The sequence below is a fragment of the Aquarana catesbeiana genome, linkage group LG03, assembly GCF_042186555.1.
Source record: "Aquarana catesbeiana isolate 2022-GZ linkage group LG03, ASM4218655v1, whole genome shotgun sequence".
NCBI classification, from domain to species: Eukaryota; Metazoa; Chordata; class Amphibia; order Anura; family Ranidae; genus Aquarana; species Aquarana catesbeiana.
Genome location: NC_133326.1, coordinates 686,291,734 through 686,313,305, shown reverse-complemented (window position 1 = coordinate 686,313,305; position 21,572 = coordinate 686,291,734). Strand labels below are relative to the sequence as shown.

At 46.1% G+C, this 21,572-nt stretch overlaps 1 protein-coding gene across 2 annotated transcripts in view; it reads left to right on the top strand.

Moving 5' to 3' along the window:
- The window catches only part of PLD2 (phospholipase D2), a 123,003-nt gene that overhangs the window by 89,476 nt on the left and 11,955 nt on the right, over nt 1-21,572 (top strand). The window contains exons 10-17 of one of the 2 annotated variants that reach the window (XM_073623011.1): nt 6,060-6,209; nt 6,605-6,688; nt 6,975-7,053; nt 8,299-8,409; nt 12,116-12,295; nt 18,221-18,344; nt 18,759-18,877; nt 20,055-20,168. In XM_073623011.1, coding sequence (XP_073479112.1) covers nt 6,060-6,209; nt 6,605-6,688; nt 6,975-7,053; nt 8,299-8,409; nt 12,116-12,295; nt 18,221-18,344; nt 18,759-18,877; nt 20,055-20,168 — 961 coding nt within the window. Of the gene's footprint in view, nt 1-6,059; nt 6,210-6,604; nt 6,689-6,974; nt 7,054-8,298; nt 8,410-12,115; nt 12,296-18,217; nt 18,345-18,758; nt 18,878-20,054; nt 20,169-21,572 lie in introns of both variants that reach the window. The other variant, XM_073623010.1, reaches the window with a different exon arrangement.

The window sequence follows — 21,572 nt, the reverse complement described above, 5'->3', positions numbered from 1 at the left end:
GCAGTGCTCCGGATTCTTCTCCCCTATCACACTTGCCATTATCGCAAAAGCCTGTAGCCAATTCGTGACTGTCCTGGGTATGAGCCTATACCGTCTTTTCTCCTCATCTTCTTTCTTATTATCCTCCGGCTTAACTCTATCTAAATTAAACTTTTCCAGGGGTAAAAGCGCAAAAATTTCCACGTACTCCCCTTTCCAAATTTTTTCCCTCACCTCCGGCTTCAAGTGTGCTCCGAGCGGCCCCTCAAAGCACACATACACCTCACATTTTGCAGCATCTGCTAGCCGTACTAAATCTTGTTTCTTTGACCCCTCCCCTGTAGCCCCATCCGTTGTCTTAGGAACCTCCGCCTGCGTGGCCGCCTCCGCGACTGCTGTTGCCGGCGCCGCTCCCTCAGCACTAAGCCCAGTAGAACTCCCCGTGTCTGTGACCAAGCCCTCCCCCCTCCCCAGTCCCTCCCCCGGGTCAACCCATGCCATCGCCGGCGACTGACTCCCGCTTTCCCCTGGCTCGAACCTTTTCAATAAGTCCTTCAAACCCCTTACAAAACCTTTAAGCCCTGCATCCGCCGATGCGCGGTCTGAAACCTGCGCGGCCAGATTGACAGGCACGGTCGTTCGTGACCGCCCCGCTGAAACCTGCCCCCCCCACTACCCCCCGCCCCCCCATCATACCCCACATTACATGCAGCATTACAGGTCTTCTTACCATGATGCCTGGGAGGGATTCCACCAGCCGAAGGTCCCGTCTCCACCGCCACCGACTCTCCTCGCTGCCCATCGCTGTCCGACTGCGACAGCTCTCCTTCGGATCTGTCCGTACCCCTCTCCTCACCGATCATCGATGGCCCTCCAGCAGCTTCATCACTGGATGCCGCGGATCTGCAGTGTACTCCACTCCTCCTCCGCGCTCTGGATCCGCCCCCCGATTTTTTGCCAGCCTTTTTTGGCCTACTGACCTCCTCCATGCAGTGCCGCCCACAGCCACTGCCGGTGTCCTTCTCCCGCCCGTCTCTCCTTGTGGGGCCACCGACCACCGCACCCGAGTGCCCGGCTGCTGCAGCATAAGTCCTCCTCCGCTGAAGCCCCGCCCCTGCCGTGGTTCGGCCTAGGGCCTGGCTTTCCTGTCCTGCTGTCTCTTCTCCAGCATCCGAACTAGGACTGCTGGCTCTCCTCTCTGCCATGTCCTTGTCACTTCTCTGGCCGCCCCCCTGCTTGTGCCCCCCTCTCCCCAACTCCTGCACCACCTTGCGCTTCACGGGCGGCCGTGCAACCGGCCGACCCGCCCTGCCCTGCTGTCCAGAAGTACTCAATCGTGGGGGATGGGAGACGCTGGCTATTATCCTGTGAGGCGGCGCCGCCGCACTCTTCACGGGCGGCCCTGCTACTGCCTGACCCGCCTTGTCCCGCTGATCCTCTGTCCTGGGAGACCTAGTGGAAGGGGGATCCTCTACACTGTCACCCCCCCCCGTTCTGCGTCGCCACACGCTTCGCGGGAGGCCCAGAAACCGGCCGTCCCGCACTACCCCTCTGCCTCTGAGACCTCACAGGCAAGGGGCCAGAGGCGTCGGGTGAATAGCGAGTAGGCGGCCTGGATCGCCTACCGCTCGCTGGTGCGCTCATCCCTGAAGGGGCCGCTGAGGCTGACTCACCCAGCGCCGCAGCTAACCGACCCTCAAGCCATCCAGGGCCCCTGGACGCCGCCTCGGCCTTCAATCGGGCAAATAGGTCCTCCACTGCTGCCATGCTGCACACGCTTGTTCCTCTCACAAACTGAGCTGGGGCGGGATCTTCCCTCAGCTCAGTTACCTATTGCTCCACCCCAACACCACCTATAACCAATCACCACTACTCTTAAATCTCTCACTCTTCCACCAAGTTCCCCTATTAACCCTGTCATGCCCGCCCTCTGCCTATTTCTCTGCTTTTTGCTCCGGGCTTCCTGTAGATCTGTAAAATAAAAAAACAGCATTTTTGCTTGTACATGATTGGATGATAGAAATCAGCAGAGCTTTCCCTCATTTCAGAGCTTACCCTCGATCTGCAGTGACTGCACTTCTAAGTGCACTTTTAGTGCACAGTGGATTTGCCTTTAATAAATCAACCCCATAGTTACATAGTAGGAAAGATTGAAAAAAGACACAAGTCCATCAAGTCCAACCTATGTGTGTCATTATATGTCAGTATTACATTGTATATCCCTGTATTTTTGGAAATTATCGATGCTCCCTGCTGAGACCACTGCCTGTAGAAGGGAATTCCACATCCTTGCCACTCTTAAAGAACCCTCTACATAGTTTAAGGTTAAACCTTTTTTCTTCTAATGTTAGTGAATGGCTGCGTGTCTTCTTAAATTCCCTTATGCGGAAAAGTTTTATCCCTATTGTGGGGTCACCAGTACAGTATTTGTAAATTGAAATCATATCCCCTCTCAAGCGTCTCTTCTCCAGAGACAATAAGTTCAGTGCTCGCAACCTTTCCTCATAACTAAGATCCTCCAGACCATTTCTTAGTTTTGTTGCCCTTCTCTGGACTCTCTCCATTTCCAGTACATCCTTCCTGAGGACTGGTGCCCAAAACTGGACAGCATACTCCAGGTGCGGCTGGACCAGAGTATTGTAGAGTGGGAAAATTATCGTTTAATCTCTGGAGTTAATCCCCTTTTTTAATGCATGCCAATATTCTGTTTGCTTTGCTTGCAGCAGCATAACATTGCATGTCATTGCTGAGCCTATCATCTACTAGAACCCCGAGGTCCTTTTCCATCCTAAAATCCCCCAGAGCCCCCCCCCCCCAGTAAACAGATTGCATTCATATTTTTGCCACCCAAATGCATTATTTTACATTTTTCCACATCAAACCTCATTTGCCATGTAGTTGCCCACCCCATTTATTTGTTCAGATCTTCGTGCAAGGTTTCCACATCCTGCGTAGACGTTATTGCCCTGCTTAGCTTAGTATTGTCCGCCAATGCAGAGATTGAACTGTTTACCCCATCCTCCAGGTCGTTTATGAATAAACGAAATAGGATTGGTCCCAGCACAGAACCCTGGGGGACCCCACTATCCACCCCTGACCATTCCGAGTACTCCCCATTTATCACCACCCTCTGAACTCACTCCTGTAGCCAGTTTTCAATCCATGTACTCACCCTATGGTCCATGCCAACGGACTTTACTTTGTACAGTAAACATTTATGGGGAACTGTATCAAATGCTTTTGCAAAATCCAGATACACCACGTCTACGGACCTTCCTTTATCTAGATGGCAGCTCACCCCCTCATAGAAGGTTAATAGATTGGTTTGGCAAGAACAATTCTTCATGAATCCATGCTGATTACTGATAATGATACCGTTGTCATTACTAAAATCTTGTATATAGTCCCTTATCATCCCCTCCAAGAGCTTGCATACTATTGATGTTAGGCTAACTGGTCTGTAATTCCCAGGAATGTATATTGGCCCTTTTTTAAATATTGGTGCTACATTGGCTTTTCTCCAATCAGCTGGTTTAATTTTATTTTAGCACAGACACATCATTATTATTTTTAGTTTATGCACACGGAATGAAACGTGGTTAGTGTTTGCTGCTTATCCATAGTTGTTACATACTATAGAGGCATTAGTCCACTTGTGGCTCGCAAGATCCCTACATAACTCATTCCAGTCAGTAGACTGTTCGTAAAAATTAGGAACAATGGTCTGGCAATTACTAGACTGAGTTCCTTAAGGACCCTCGGGTGCAGGCCACCTGGTCCCGGTGACTTATTAATGTTATGCTTTTCTAGTCTATTACTAATTCTGTCCTCTGTTAGCCATGAGGGTGTTTCCTGTGACATGTCATGAGAATAAACCTTGCAGTTTTGGTTACTGAAGCCCCCCCCCCCGATTTTCCTTGTGAAGACTGAGGAGAAGAATAAATTCAATACCTTTGCCATCTCTCCATCCTTAGTAACCAGATTCCCTTCATCATTCTTTATGGGACCAATAGGATCTGACCTCCCTTTCTTACTATTTATGTACTTAAAGAATTTCTTGGAATTTTTTTACTCTCCTCCGCTATGTGCCTTTCGTGTTATATTTTAGCCTCCCTGATTGCCCCCTTACATTTCTTGTTGCATTCTTTGTAAAGTTGGAATGCTGATGATGATCCCTCAGCCTTTTCCTTTGCTTTTTTATGCATTTTTACATTGGCGTTAAGCCACCTTTTATTATTATTATTATTGGTATGCACTGGCTAATGCCCTTATTTAATATGCTCTTAAAGCATACTCATTCCTTCTCTGTGTTTTTTGTTCCTAGGATTTTATCCCAATTAGTATCTTCTAGCAAGGCTCATAGTTTAGGGAAGTTGGCTCTTTTGAAATTTAGTGTCTTTGTATTCCCCTTATGTTTCCTATTAGTGTGATTTATACTGAAACTAAATGACCTGTGATCACTGTTTCCTAAATTGCCACGTATTTCCACATCCGTGATCAGGTCTGTATTGTTGGTAATCAGTAGGTCTAGTAATGCTTTGTTTCTAGTTGGTGCGTTTACATCTGACCCATGAAATTGTCCTGCAAGACATTTTGGAACTGGCAAGCCTTAGATGAATGCGCGGTTCCTTGCACCAAGTCTATGTCTGGAAAATTAAAATCCCCCATTATGATAACACTTCCCATCCTTGCTGCTAGTCTAAATTGTGATAGGAGATCCATCTCCCCCTCCTCCCTCTGGTTAGGGGGCCTATAGCATACTCCCAGTATTACTTTCCCCTTAGCTTCATCCCTTTGCAGCTCTACCCATAAGGATTCCACCTCCTCCCTATCTCCCTTAGTGATGTCGTTTCTCACATTCACTTGTACATCATTTTTTATATACATGCATACCCCTCCCCCTTTTTTACCCTCCCTATCCCTGCGTTATAGGGAATACCCTTGAATGGTTGCCAGCCAATCATGAGAGCTGTTGAACCAAGTCTCTGAAATTCCTATAAAATCTAAATCCTCCTTGTACAACAGTATCTCTAGTTCTCCCATCTTGTCCGCCAGACTCCTGGCATAATGGGCACAGAAGGTGTATAGACTCAGGAACTCAGTGCAGGGATCCCACCAAATGAAGTCCCCAAGCGATAAGAGATCAACTCCCCAGCATCCATTGAACACTGAAATATCAGATATGGGGGGCTGATATTTTATGTTAAAGATTGGCAGCGAGCTGCAGCAATGTAATGAGGCTGGGGGGCATAGTAGAATGGGGGGTTACTGTCTTATGATACCCACTATCCTGAGAGCATTAGCACATTGACAGCATGCCTTGCCCACTCCTTTTGGGTGGTCTTTGGACCTAATAGGCAGCCCAACGACCAATCAGATGAGTGCACATGACAGGCTGACAATGCTGCTGCTAATTGCAAGGTGGTGGCATAGTTTCCTGCAACAGAAATTGTTCTTTCTGGCAGGATCCCCATGTAAGAATCTTTGCTATAGAATCTAAAAAAAAAAAGGTGTATGCAATGATTCATGATCTCCAACGTACTTAATTTTAGGTTTTCATATACTTTAAGTTAATCCTAAATTGGCCCTTTTCCTTTACCACTGTTTACACAAACCTCTTATAGAGACCTGGTTATTCCCTTGTTGGGTATCCCCATCTTGCCTCTTGCACTGCACCCTGTCTCAGTACTCCCTTCAAAATCCGTCAGCCCTGATACAAGCAGTGGGCAGGCTATTGGTGAGGGACTGGGGGTATGTAATTATCACAATACCATGATGGGTGATGACGCTCAGCCTCCCATGATTAAAAGCTCTGAAATCCAATGACTGAAAGAGGCGGGGTAGGAACAGTCAAGCAAAGGGGTTGAAGGGCTAGATGATGCTGGCCAAGAAATGAGGTAGGCTCTGACTTGCTGCAGCTTCTAATGCACATTGTGTAAACAATTTCAGTACAGGAGAGGAGCCTGTACAACTGTACTAGAATGAAGGCTAAAGTTCTGTTTTTAAATCTTCTCCAGGTTACAACTGTTGAACCACTTTTCAATAATTCCACTTTTCACACCTTTCTACAAATCTTGCAGGTCATTAATCTTAAAATGCAGCGGCTACCGACAGGCTTGCTGGTGGGCACAGCAGATAAACCAGATTGCCGAAGACCATGGGAAGGACTTCTTGAGCATACATCGGTTTGAAGCCCATGCGCCCGTGCGAGAGAAGACGCAAGTGAAGTGGTGAGGATGCTTTTTCATATTTATCACACCCAAATCTCCATAATAATTTTGTCTCTAAACAACTTTTATCCTTCCATGACAAGTTAGAAATTAGGAGACATCAAGTGGTCAGAATGATCCTTGCACTTGTGAACATTGGGAATAATTATCCCCTTACAGAGAACTAAAAAGATCAATGGTGTCAGTGGGAACGTACCTGAGAGTCGGAAATTGCTCATCGCTCAAGCAACCTCTGAAGGAACCCTAGTTGAGAAACCCTGCTCTGTGCAGATAAAGCCCTGGGGGTGGTCTGAACCTAGGACACTAGAACTGCTAGGCTGAAGTGTTGCCTAACGTGTAATTCTATTTATTGTCATGGTACTGATTCAGATTTTACCCTGTATCTGCCTCTTTAGGTTTGTTAATGGTGCCACTTATTTTGCCGCGGTGGCTGACGCTTTGATGCAGGCACAGGAGGAGATTTTCATCACCGACTGGTGGTAAGTTGAGGTTTTGAGATTGAGGATGTCTCTGGCGTTTCTGCAACATGTTCTGGACCATGTCTGTTTTTGTAATTTTAAGGATTGGGGAAAGTGCCCACCTTGCCCATTACCACCCATCAAACGCCAAGGATCACTTTTAGGCACGGCCATATTTAGTACAGCTGTTCAAAAGAAAAAGGACAGAACTTTAACCAAATAGGGCTGTGGATGGGGGTTCTCTGTCTATAACTCTTTTTACATATAGTTTCCTCTACAGTCCTGCTGTCTTGTCTTCTCCATGCAGGCTTAGCCCGGAGGTTCATCTGAAGAGGCCAGCACTCGATGACAAGTGGAGGCTGGACATCATCCTGAAGCATAAGGCGGTATGTCCTAGATGATTGCCTTTTTTGTCCCCATCACTGCTCCCAATACCTTCTTATGTTTGTGAATTATTTTGTTAATCTGAGTAGGACAATCTGTCTGAAATACAGTATAAACTGTGTGCATTCCCACCACTTTGTTTCAGATTTCAACCCCTTCAGTTCTGAAGTTCTGAAGGGGAAGAAAGTTGTGAAAGTCGGGGTTCCTCTATGGCTTCCTGCACTCACAAGGAGACATCTGTTTGATTGGACAGTGGCGCCTCATATGACCCTAGTGACCATTTTGGATCAGGCAGAGTCTATTTAAGACACCTCGGCTCCTGGGTTTGGTGTGCTTAAAGTGATTGTAAAGCTTTGTGTTTTTTTTTTTTTTTTTTTTTATAAATAACAAACATGTCATACTAACCTGCTCTATGATGCAAGGGTTTTGCACAGAGTGGCCCTGATCCTCCTTTTCTGGGGCTTCCCTGCCACGCTCCTGGCTCCTTCTCTTCTCGAGTGCCCCATGGAGAGACGCTTTCCATAGGGGCACTCGTGCGGGAGTGCTCCCAAGTCCCGCTGCTGCGTCTACTGACAGACAACAGGACCACCCTCCGACTCCCGTGTCACTGGATTTTATCCAAGCCAATGGCTCCCACTGCTATCAATCTATCCAATGAGAATGCATTAAGGTGAAAAACCGTGAGGGTTTACAGCCCCTTTAATGTGAGTGGCTAGCATTGGAACAGGTTCCCTGTCTGAAAGGGACAGCGCTTAGAGGTAGGGAAAGGTCTTTGAGGAGTAGGGATAGTGCAGGCACCACATCTACATCTCTTCAGGAAGCCTTCCCCTTGGGTGTGGACCGGCCAGGCCACATTCCCACTCCTCACATTGCAGATGCTGTTAGCATCTTCAGGTCTTCAGATTGCTGTCACAGTTCGTAAGTGGCTCCAGGGTGTGCCTACCTGCCGGGCCTGAATAAGTTGTTAAAACTTTCTACAATGTAACTAACTTTTATTGACTGACTTGGGCTCTGTGTGTTCACTGCCACCCACACCGCACTGCACCATGCTCACACGCAGATGGGGAGTACAGCCGGCCATAGAGATAAATGGTTGTATGCCCCTTGCTTGTGATTGGGTATTCTTTGCAAAGTGAAGCTTTACCTAATTTACTAAGCTTTGGAGCAACTGCATTTGCAGAGTGCAACTTTAACTGCTAAGTACACAGTCTATTTGCCTTTAGTACATCTATCCTATTGTCTTACAGGAGGCTGGAGTCCGGGTTTGTATCTTGCTGTTCAAGGAGATGGAAATGGCTCTGGGAATTAACAGTGGTTATAGCAAGAGGACATTGATGCTGCTGCATCCGAATATTAAGGTGAGAGGCCAGCTGTACCTTTTAGGTCGTCCCTTAAATTTTCCACTTGCCTACTCGCATTTTGAGTGGAAAATAAGGGCTGGCGAGCTGGGCTGCCTGGGAGGGGGGGGGGAGCACCGCTGACTGGTGAGGCTGCAATGATGGGCACGGGTGAGGCTGCAATGATGGGCACGGGTGAGGCTGCAATGATGGGCACGGGTGAGGCTGCAATGATGGACATAGGAGAGACTGCACTGGTAAGGCTGCAATGATGGACACGGATGAGGCTGCACTGGTGAGGCTGCAATGATGGACACGGGTGAGGCTGCACTGGTGAGACTGCAATGATGGACACGGGTGAGGCTGCACTGGTGAGACTGCAATGATGGACACGGGTGAGGCTGCAATGATGGACATGGGTGAGGCTGCACTGGTGAGGCTGCAATGATGGACACGGGTGAGGCTGCACTGGTGAGGCTGCAATGATGGACACGGGTAAGGCTGCACTGGTGAGGCTGCAATGATGGACACGGGTGAGCCTGCACTGGTGAGGCTGCAATGATGGACACGGATGAGGCTGCAATGATGGACATGGGTGAGGCTGCACTGGTGAGGCTGCAATGATGGACATGGGTGAGGCTGCACTGGTGAGGCTGCAATGATGGACATGGGTGAGGCTGCACTGGTGAGGCTGCAATGATGGACATGGATGAGGCTGCAATGATGGACATGGGTGAGGCTGCAATGATGGACACGGGTGAGGCTGCAATGATGGACACGGATGAGGCTGCAATGATGGACACGGGTGAGGCTGCAATGATGGACATGGGTGAGGCTGCACTGGTGAGGCTGCAATGATGGACATGGGTGAGGCTGCACTGGTGAGGCTGCAATGATGGACACAGGTGAGGCTGCACTGATGAGGCTGCAATGATGGACATGGATGAGACTGCATTGGTGGGCACGGGTGAGGCTGCGTTGATGGACACTGATATAGTTGTTGTTGATATTTATTTGTGTAACTCAATTCTGCATAAAACTTTTAAGTGTGATTTCATGAATATTTATGAGGCTGTGTATAGGGGCGGGGCATGGTAGGGGGTTGGGTGGGGCAACTGGTGGAGAGTAACCCTTAAGGCCTGGCCAGTAGCTCAGGACTTGAAATTTTGAGCCCTGTTTTAGGTCATGTGTAGATAAAGGCTGCATCATTTCCCTTACAGGGCAATGTCGTCAGTTATCATCCATCATCCATTATAATTATCTAGTCTGGAACCATCCTATCATCTACTCTTATAAAACAGAACTCTTAATTTAAGGGGGGATTCCATCAGTCATTATTATCATTATGTTCATAAACTATCATCATCATTTGTCATCTATCATTATTTAGTTTGGAGGCCATCCTGGTATATTCTCCTATACAACAGAACTCTTATGGTTGCCCTTAAAGGGCTGGTTGCATCTGTATGAATATGTATCTACTTTTATTATTCAGGAGTCTGTTACGTACAGGGTGCAGAGATCAGGAGTATGCAACATGCAGAGTGCAGAGTTCAGGAGTGTGCTGCGGACAGGGTGCAGAGTTCAGGAGTATGCTAGGTACAGGGTGCAGAGTTCAGGAGTATGCTAGGTACAGGGTGCAGAGTTCAGAAGTATGCTATGTACAGGGTGCAGAGTTCAGAAGTATGCTAAGTACAGGGTGCAGAGTTCAGGAGTATGCTGTGTACAGGGCGCAGAGTTCAGGAGTATGCGGTGTACAGGGCGCAGAGTTCAGGAGTATGCGGTGTACAGGGCGCAGAGTTCAGGAGTATGCGGTGTACAGGGCGCAGAGTTCAGGAGTATGCGGTGTACAGGGCGCAGAGTTCAGGAGTATGCGGTGTACAGGGCGCAGAGTTCAGGAGTATGCGGTGTACAGGGCGCAGAGTTCAGGAGTATGCGGTGTACAGGGCGCAGAGTTCAGGAGTATGCGGTGCACAGGGCGCAGAGTTCAGGAGTATGCGGTGCACAGGGCGCAGAGTTCAGGAGTATGCGGTGCACAGGGCGCAGAGTTCAGGAGTATGCGGTGCACAGGGCGCAGAGTTCAGGAGTATGCGGTGCACAGGGCGCAGAGTTCAGGAGTATGCGGTGCACAGGGCGCAGAGTTCAGGAGTATGCGGTGCACAGGGCGCAGAGTTCAGGAGTATGCGGTGCACAGGGCGCAGAGTTCAGGAGTATGCGGTGCACAGGGCGCAGAGTTCAGGAGTATGCGGTGCACAGGGCGCAGAGTTCAGGAGTATGCGGTGCACAGGGCGCAGAGTTCAGGAGTATGCGGTGCACAGGGCGCAGAGTTCAGGAGTATGCGGTGCACAGGGCGCAGAGTTCAGGAGTATGCGGTGCACAGGGCGCAGAGTTCAGGAGTATGCGGTGCACAGGGCGCAGAGTTCAGGAGTATGCGGTGCACAGGGCGCAGAGTTCAGGAGTATGCGGTGCACAGGGCGCAGAGTTCAGGAGTATGCGGTGCACAGGGCGCAGAGTTCAGGAGTATGCGGTGCACAGGGCGCAGAGTTCAGGAGTATGCGGTGCACAGGGCGCAGAGTTCAGGAGTATGCGGTGCACAGGGCGCAGAGTTCAGGAGTATGCGGTGCACAGGGCGCAGAGTTCGGGCGCAGAGTTCAGGTGTATGCGGTGTACAGGGCGCAGAGTTCAGGCGTATGCGGTGTACAGGGCGCAGAGTTCAGGCGTATGCTACATGCAGAGTGCACAGTTCAGGCGTATGCTGCGTACAGGGCACAGTTCAGGCGTATGCTGCGTACAGGGCACAGTTCAGGCGTATGCTGCGTACAGGGCACAGAGTTCAGGAGCATGCTGCGTACAGGGCACAGAGTTCAGGAGTATGCTGCGTACAGAGTTTAGGGGTGCACTACATGCATCTGGTAGCCGCTGAAAGCAAAGCTGTCCCTTGTAAGCACAGAAGGTGAAAGCGTTGATCGGAAGCGGAGGGTGAGAGGCGGAGGAGGCAGAATAGAGTGTCACCATGACCCAAGTGGTAAAATTAGATAGGCGGGACATATGACAAGGCCTGGCGGGCCAAATTTGTCCTGCAGTCCAGATTCGACCCGTGGGCCTTGTGTTTGATCGGCTACTCGCTTATTTCCTCTTACTGTAAAACATATATATATATATATATATATATATATATATATAATCTTACTGTCATGTCTAATTCACCATCATTCAGAAAGTATCACTTTTTATCTGCATTTATTATTATTGTTATTGTCTAGAATGCATCTTCCATGATAATCATTCACTGTTTAGGAACACATACATCATCATTCATCATACTATTTTTCTTCACATATTGTTTTCCAGAAAGCATGATTGTCATCTTCATTTGTTCTTATCCAAAATGCATAATTTCCATGTGACATGACATATTCATTCATCCTCAATGACTTACAATCACTGTTTATGATGCATCACAAATTTTTCATCTTCATTCATCATTTCCAGAATTTATCATCATATACATGATCCTTCTTCATTATACTGTACATCACTTGTAACTTCTATTCATCATACCTACATACATATAAAACATTTCATTTATCAATCATCTTCATTTACTATGCACATAATAAATCATACATTATGTTCATTCATGATGAATTGGCCATTATTTTAATTTAGTATTATCCTTCATCATCATGCACAGGGAGTTGACATGTCGGCCTCTCTTATGTTTTAGGTGATGCGTCACCCTGATCACGTCTCTTCCATTGTGTTCCTCTGGGCTCACCACGAGAAGATGGTGGCCATTGACCAGTCCATAGTTTTTCTCGGGGGTCTGGATCTGGCCTATGGCCGATGGGATGACCACGATTATCGACTGACAGATGTGGGCTCTGGCAAGATGCAGCAGCAACAGGTATCAACCAAGTCTACGTAAAGAGGTCTCTACTTGACTCTGTAGCCTTATACTCCAGTTCTTCTATTACCCTGATACTTTACTACTATTAAACATTTTACTACTATTACTCCAAACTAACACTACTCCTAAGCCATGCTACTGCTCCGCCATTTTGTGTGCACTACTTTTCCTGTCACTTTGGCCAATAATTGTTACTTCATCTTGCTATGCTACCATATCATGCGTTACACAACATGACGAAGAACACCGAAACTTTTGTCTGTTCGGCCTTCTGTTCAGCAGGAGCTGAGCATTATATATTCAAGTGGTATTTCTACCACATCTATATATGACAGCCTCCTGATGTCTATGGTTTTTAAGGAAGCAGGTATTTGTACCTGCCTGCTGCCTCCATATCAACAGCTGAAATCACTGGCACATTGGCATACATGGCTGTGTATCCCTGACCATGTAAGCACCATGGTGAGGATAGCTGTGATATCACTGACCATATTTGGTCACTGACAATATTTGGCCAATGATGTTAATACTAGCTCTGCCCTGTGCCTTGTAGGCAGGAGTATTGTTGGGATTTGTCCTGTGCACCGCGTCTGTCAAGTTTTTAATTTTAGCGAGTTGGCAGGTGGTGAGCATTGTAATTGATGATGGATTTACAATAAGGGACTTTTTTAGGTATTTTTATTTTTTTAATTGAAAGACTTGGGCTGGCTTTGGTGGCTGTATTTCGAGGGTACATTTTTTTTTTTTTTTTTTTTTTACACAGTAGGGGTACTACCCCTTACTCACTAACGTGGGGAGGAATGATATTGTGGTCCCTTTTTTTTTAAAGGGGGCTTACAGATTTTGATAGCCCCCCCCACCTGCAGACCACCACAGCTACCAGGCCAAGGTTGTGGGGTTTCAAGAGGAGGAGGACCAAGGGGGCGAGGTGCTTTGCCAGGATATATTGAGGGCATGTGGCCTGGCAAGAGTTTGGGTATTGATTTCCTGGGAAACCTCACACATTTTCCTTCCTTTTTTGGGAGGGAGGGGGCTCCTTTCAAAATCCACACCAGACTCCAAGAGTTTGGAGGGGGGGGTGGAACAATACATCCTTTTTTTTTTTTTTTTTTTTTTTTTTTTTTTTTTTTTATTCTTTTGCAGGAATGTTCTACAACAAATGTGACATCCACAAAAAGGAAAAAAAGTTATACAGTTTAAATTGCTGACACTTTTAGCATGGATTACAATTCATGGCCGACTGTCTTTAATAAAAAAAAAAAAAAAAAATGCACATGCACCCCTCCAAAGGTCCACCAAAATACATAGCAGACTGCTGTTTTGGTGGACATTTGAAGGGGTCAGTATGCTATTCTTTTTGTTTTTCAAGTCAAAAGGGAAACAGAAGTGACAGACACAGGGCTCCATTATTCAGAACCATAGGGTTATATCGCCCCTACAGGAGTAGGACAGTAGGCAGATAAAAGACTTGGCTACGCCTATGGGCAGTCCAGGTGATATACACCCCCCCCCCACTCTCTGCTATAGGCCTTCAGTCTGCCTAGTCAGGAGTAAGGACCTAGTTCCCTGCTGGGATCTCTGGTCCTGGCATTTTTTTTATTTTTGCTTTTTAAGCTACTTTTTTTTCTCTTGGATTTTTTCCTGTGAGATCTACAATCAACTGACGGACTGGGCGATGGACTGGACACTAAGATCCAGTGGTCTCCCCAGTCTGGCCAGCAAGCGCGTGCAGACCACAGCTACATGCTAGGTCAGCCACACCCTGCGAGTTAAACGTCTCGCGAGGTCGCATACGACCGGGTCTCAGCCTGTGTTGCAGCGTTCCTCATGGCCGACAGCCCCCCCACTTTGATGGCAAGAAGGATCTGTCTGGGAGCGCACCTAGGCCTGCCCATAGGCGTAGCCAAGTCTTTTTTCTGCCTAGTGTCCTATACCTGTAGGGGGCGATATAACCCTATGGTTCTGAATAATGGAGCGCTGTGTCTGTCAATGAACTCAGAGAAATGGATTTTATGGTAAGTCAAAAAAATCCAATTTTCCACTGGTACAAAGACCCTAGGGCAGTACCCATCCCATGCATTTTTTTTTTTTAAATTGGCATTCTTGATTTGAGAGATTCGGCTCTCATTTATTTTAAGGGGTTTGGGATAGGAATCCTGCTTTAACCGAACTCAGTTAGCTTCATCCCATCGCTTCAGCTCCAGTCTGGAAGAGCAAAAACTGGATAGTAAGTTTCACCCACTTCTGACTCCATATGATCTCTGATCACTCCCTTTGCAAATGCCATAACATCTCTAATGCCACGTACACACGATCAGAAATGCCGCCAGCAAAACTCAGATGAGAGCTTTTTGTTGGAAAATGCGACCGTGTGTATGCTCCATCGGTCTTTTGCTGGTGGAATTCCAGCCAGCAAAAGATTGAGAGCATGTTCTCTATTTTTCGGTCAGGAAAAGTGATCGTCTGTATGCAATTCGGACGAGCAAAAAATGACGCATGCTCGGAAACAATTTGACGCATGCTCGGAAGCATTGCACTTCATTTTCTCGACTCGTCGTAGTGTTGTAAGTCACCGTGTTCTTGACGGTCGAAAGTTCAGAGAACTTTTGTGTGACCGTGTGTATGCAAGGCAAACTTGAGCGGAATTCCGTCGGAAAAACCATCCAAGTTTTTTCTGACGGAAATTCTGATCGTGTGTACGCGGCATAAGTCTCTCAAACTCAAAGTACACATTATGCTCCAAAAACATAGTAATGTGGCACCATGAATGAAAAGCAGCACCTTCAAGTGTGTTTGTCTGGTCCAGTATCTTTTTGAGCACTCCAATAATATACAAATGTCAATTCAAAATAGAAAGACATGGGGTTGATTTGCTAAAAACTAAGAGTGCGTAAAATCGGTGAAGCTGTGCATGGGAGCCAATCAGCTTCTAACTTCTAATGAAGCGTTGGCAAAAAAATTTAAAAAATCTAGAAGCTGATTGGTTTTTTATGCAGAGCTGCAGGGCTGCTGATAGGGTGATACAACCGGACCTGTTGTACCGGACCCATCCCCATCAGTTACATAGTCGGGCCCGGGCAGCATTACAATTACATAGGGATTTTGTTCATCCCTTGTGAAAGCAAAAAAGAAAAAAAATGTAGCGATACAGTGTAAGATTTTTTATTTGTAATAAAATAACTAAATTTCAATTTAAAAGAAATTTCAACTGCCCCCAGTACTTCGTGCTTATGCACAATTGCGAACACACACGTTGGCTCCGCACGCATATGTAAACGACGACAAACCTGCATTTTGTTTCGAGCCAGGGGTGGGGGTCGAGGTCATGGTTGAAGGGGGCCCCGTCATGTAGGCTGTACAGGGCCCCATAATTTCTAACAGCGGCCCTGCAGTTAAAACCACAAGTGCTTTTTTTTTTTTTACCACTACTATTCCTTTATACTGGCTTTTGGAATTTACAAATGCATCAATTTAGAAATTGGATGATGGATAAAAAGTGCATTTTATATAGAACTATATAGATTGGACCAAAATGAGGGACAAATTAGGAGGAAAGGGGGACAGAGGGACATTGTTCCAAATCAGGGACAGGCCCTCAAAGTCAGGGACAGTTGGGAGCTATGTATTTTGCACTCTCCGGTTTTAGTAAATAACCCCATGGGCTGGTCAGCCCCTTCAGCTTACTGCACCTATATGAACATGTTGTGCTGGATCAGTGACCAACAGCAATACAAAATGTTGATTTGTAGAAAGAAAGCCAATGACTGACCCATCTCCTGGCATTCTGCACCTGACTATTTGACCTCATACAGGATGGGTAGACTTGCTTACCTTGCTGTATAGGCCAGTTATAGACAGTGACAGTGGCTCATGTTTGGAAGACTTGCTTACCAATAAACACAGCAGCTGGGAATGGGCAGCAGAGGATCTCCAAGCTGTGGGGTGATCAGGAATAAAACAAGAAGACCATGGATGGGGTCTGCTCTTCATTCGTTGTGCCATGATGCATTGCTTATAAAGGAAGTGCAGCCTTGGCCCCAACTCCTAGAGCAGGGTTGCCACCTAATCCCTTTAAACCCGAACACATATGAATTACACAGGTTTTGAGGCAAATTTAATGCAGATAAGGCACCAAGTGAGTTTAATTACCACCTTAATCAGCCACAGAACCTGTGTAATTAATATGTGTTCAGGTTTAAAGGGATGAGGTGGCAACTCTACCCTAGAGGCCTAAAGGTGACCTCCAGAGTCAGGGAGAGCTGACATCCATCTTCACCGTGTGGGTTACTAGGCATAGTGGGTAGGGTGTAGATAGAGTAAGTTGGGCGCTAGACACTTTGAGAATGCAAAAAGAGATTTATTGTCTCTTAACAGAACTGGGGAGAGAGGGTTAGGGCCTGAACACCCTTAGACCAGATTCAAAACACTTGACAGGCTCCGAGACAAAAATAGGAATAGGAGAACAGCTATACAGTTCAAGGGCTGGATTGCAGCAAACTATATCTGTAGACCACTGTCTCCTATAGTAACTGAACTTGTAACTTCAACTTAAATGCAGATCACTACTCACAGTATCCCGTTGTAGATCCTCTCGCTGAGCTCCCAGTCTCTCACTAGACTCTTCAGATCTCAGCCACCACTGGATCCCTTGAGCTCCTTCACAACTAACCAGGTGTCAACCACACTTGGCTCTTCAGCTAACCTGCTGAATCCTCTGCAAACCAGTGGCGGCCCGACCATAGGGGACACATGGGAAGCGCCACGTCAATGCAATCACGAGATTGCAGACGAGGCGCTTCATTTGCAGGATTTTTACCTGCTTTGTGGCGCATTCCATCGCGCTGAGCAACTTCCGCCCATAGTATCACTATGGGCGGTGTTTTGTTCTTCGAGTTAAGACGTTACTTCCGGTTCCCCTGTGCCACAGGGAAACCGGAAGTGATGTCAGAAGCTCCGTGGAACGCATGGCCTGAGCAGAGCTGATAAGTAAGGCTGCAAAATAGGTGAACTGTGAGCACCATGCTTGTACTTCTTCAGTCTCCACAGAACTTGGCCTCTGATAACAGGAGAGATTGTCCCTTGCTGGCGACTGTGTCCCCTTTACCTCTGACTCTGGCTCTTGCTTGCCTCTGGCGACAGGAGTGGTCATCTCTGACGGCAACTGCTTTCCTTCACCTGTGGCAACTACTTGGTTCTCCAGGCAGCAGAACCCCCTGCAACTTGGTTGGGCTCCAAGCCTATAGCCCCAGCCCTGCGCTGCTTGCTTCCCACCTGGATAGGCCTCAGACCGCCTAGCAACCAGATACTTCCGCATGGACCTCGGGCTTCTGGTCTAGCAGCCAGGAGCTTTTTGACACACGTCCACCCAGACAGCCATCCAGGTGGCACAGAACCCTGATCACCTGACTCCTCCCGAATAAATAGGCTCTCCCAGCAGGCCAAGGGCAAAGAAACCCCTGCCAATTGGCTGAGACAACCCATCCACTCCTAGTTTGGATTCACTATGCCTTTGTCAATCCAATGCCACAGGAAACAATGCTACCTAGTGACAGAAGAGAAGTGCATCAAACCCAGATTTAGGAAAAGGTCAGTGGATCTCCCTAACAATCAGCCAGGATGGTTACCACCTAGAAAACTAAATTTGTTAGCAACCTTGCCTAACACCAGGGTGCTGCAGAAGGTTTACTCTTTGTGACTTCTCATAACTATAACTATTTCTCCATATCCTCATTTAGTACATTTAACTCATTATAAATGAAATATCTGCTTTCAGTGGACAGGCCCTATAACTTCTCCTCATACTCCATTTAACCTTCGCCATTATCTCCTTCTTTTCTCTGATGTCTCTTTTCTTTCATGGTCTGTCCTCTCGCTGTCTGTTTCTCTTCTCCTATAAGGTGGCATCCCGCTGTCTCTCAGCAGAATGGAACTGCAGCTGTGGACGCGTCCCCCGAGGAAGCTGAGATGATCTCCCAATACTGGCTGGGCAAAGACTACAGTAACTTGATATTTAAAGACTGGGTACAACTGGACAAACCTTTTGAAGGTAATAGACCTACAGGTTGATAGACAGACCTGTTACTCTCTTCTATCTGTGCCACCCTACAGATTGACGGGAAAACTCATAGCTCCCTTCTCTATCCACTTGCCGACCACAGTACCTATATATACGTTGTGATTTGGAAGAAGACAGACACCTACCTCCCTTTTATATGTATCGGGTTTTATTGTCAAAGCCTAATGAACAAGCTGAATTTAGAAGGTGATTGGCTACCATGCACGGCTGCACCAGATTCCAAGTGCACCAGTTTAAAATGTAAAATTTCCCCCATAGCTCACTTTTTTTTTTTTTTTTTGTCTCTGACACACTATAGTTTGATGGACACACTCATTGCTCTCTTCGGTCTGTGTCATCCTGCAAGGGAAAGGACAGGACCCATATGTATTTTTTTACTTTTAGATTTCATTGATCGATTGAGAAACCCACGAATGCCATGGAGGGACATAGGTGCAGTAATTCTAGGTAAAGCTGCCAGGGATGCATCTAGACACTTTATTCAAAGGTGGAACTTTACAAAGGTGAGAACTTTTATTCCTTGATCCCCCTCGTCTTCATTAAGAGTATGTTTACTTGACCTGTTATATTTTAAAAAATGAAATATCCTTGGGTCCCAATAAAGAAAGCAATGTCTTTTATAAAATGTTGTATCTAATGGATGGATGGATGAGTGAATGGATGGGTTGTTGGATATGTGGATGGAGGGAAGGATAAAATTGATGGGTGGATGAATAGCTTAGTAGATGGGCAAGTGGATGAATAGGTTGGTGTAGAAGTAAATGGTTAAATGGATGGAAGGATAAGTGGATGGATGGAGAGCTTGGTAGATGGATAAGTAGATGGATGGGTTGATGGATAAGTAAATGGTTGGTTGGATAAATGGAAGAATAAGTGGATGGGGTGGATGTGGAGCTTGGTAGATGGATAAGTGAATAAATAGGTTGATGGTTAAGTAAATGGTTGGATGGAAAGATAGGTGGATGGGTGGATGGAGAGCTTGGTAGATCGATAAGTGGATGGATGGGTTGACGGATAAGTAAATGGATGGATGGAAGAATAAGTGGATGGAGAGCTTGGTAGATGGATAAGTGGATGAATAGGTTGATGGATAAGTAAATGGTTGGATGGAAGGATAAATGGATAGAGAGCTTGGTAGATGGATAAGTGGATGGATGGGTTGATGGATACTGTTACTATGGCCTTGAGATCAACTGATGAAGGTTGACGTGTTTCGTGGGAAACTCCGGTTCATCAGGACCTGGAATCTCAGTATAAGAGTGCTGTAACAATACATAGATTATTGTAAGATTTTATACAAGATCTTGAAAGTTCATATAATGCATCAAGTGTCACAAAAACAATTCATATCAATCAATATACCCATTCCGTATTGAAAGGAGGATAAAGGAAACCGAAAAAAATCTTTTAATAAATGAATAATACACTCACACAAGATAATGCTAATTATCAAAAAAACGTAAAACTTCACATTCAAACTTGTAGGATAATGGCTGGTGGCAGGGTTAACCTTACAACAGCAAAATATCTTTTTTCTTTTTTTTGTTGTTTTTTTTTTTTTTTTGCACGTTATAGGAATGTTTACCCTCATTTGTGAATGTTACTGGCTGCTCTGCTACATATAGGTATCTTGAAATCCACACGGATCTTTGTTACTCCCATATGTTTTGTACCCTACAGACCACCAAATCGAAATATAAAGGTCCGTCATTCCCGTATCTTCTACCGAAATCTCTAAACACAGCGGACAGACATCCGTACTCCGTGCCAGGATGCCAGAGTGCCACTGTGCAGGTGAGGAAGAAGACTCAACCATTGAGGAAATGGAGTGCAGTGGACGTGGCAATACGTATAGTTTATATTGCAGATTGCCACATGCTCCCAGGTCTTAAAGAACTGTAAACTTTCTTTTAAAAGAAAACCTGTTTTATCACTTAATATAACATATAATTGCTATGTCAGCTTTTATTTTTTATTTGTAGTTAAAATTTTTATTTGTAATTAAATACATTTTTTTTGTAATTAAAAGTCACCTAAACATTGCAATTGGCACCACGTTTTAAAAAAAAAAAAAAAAAAAAAAAAGGATTTTCACTTGCAATGATGTCCATAACCATAAATGTCTGTAGACAGGTTTTTCCAAAATCCTCACCTCCCCTGCTTTAGACTTATCCACCTTACCAACCCTCTCCTCCAATCCCTACACTGGCTCCCGATCACCCAGCGAATTAAATTCAAAATACTAACCACAACATACAAAGCCATTCACAAACTCTGCCCCGAGCTACATCACCAGTCTTGTCTCCAAATATCACCCGAATCCCCCTCTCAAGGTCTTCTCAAGACCTCCTACTCTCAAGTTGTCTCGTCTCCTCCTCCCATGCTCGTCTCCAGGATTTCTCCAGAGCCTCTCCCATCCTCTGGAACTCGCTACCTCAACCTGTCCGGCTATCCCCTACTCTTGCTACCTTCAGGCAATCCCTGAAAACTCATCTCTTCAGGAAAGCCTATCATGTCTCCAACTAATCTTCTACCACTTCCATCAGCTCATTTCCCACAGTTACAACCTTTTGTACCACCTGCCCCACCCTATTAGATTGTAAGCTCTTCTGAGCAGGGCCCTCTTAATCTTCTTGTATTTTATTGTATTATAACTGTATTGTCCCCCTTTTATGTTGTAAAGCGATGCGTAAACTGTTGGAGCTATATAAATCCTGTATTATAATAATAATAATAGTAATTGGCTCACTGTCTCGCCTAGACATCCGCACAGAGCTGGGTGTCAGATTACTGGCATGCCCTGCAGCACTGAAGTTGTTCCACATCTAGATGTTTTTTTTTTTTTTTTTTTTTTTTTGGGGGGGGGAGAGATTAATCTATACATTAGAAAAGTGAACGCAGAACCCCCCACTGATTATGGAAGATTTCATCAGGTGCACTGGAATGGCTTGTTTCCTTGTTCCCTATCTACAGCTAGGAGGCAGGCAAGAATCACAGTTGTTTTAGTACCCTTGCTTTGTATGTATATATACAGATAGGAGATTTACTAAAACTGGAGAGCGCAAAATCTGGTGCAGCTCTGCATAGAAACCAATCAGCTTCGCTTTTATTGCCAAAGCTTAGTTGAACAAGCTGAAGTTGGAAGCTGATTGGCTACTGTGCACAGCTTCACCAGATTCTGAGTGCTTCAGTTTTAGT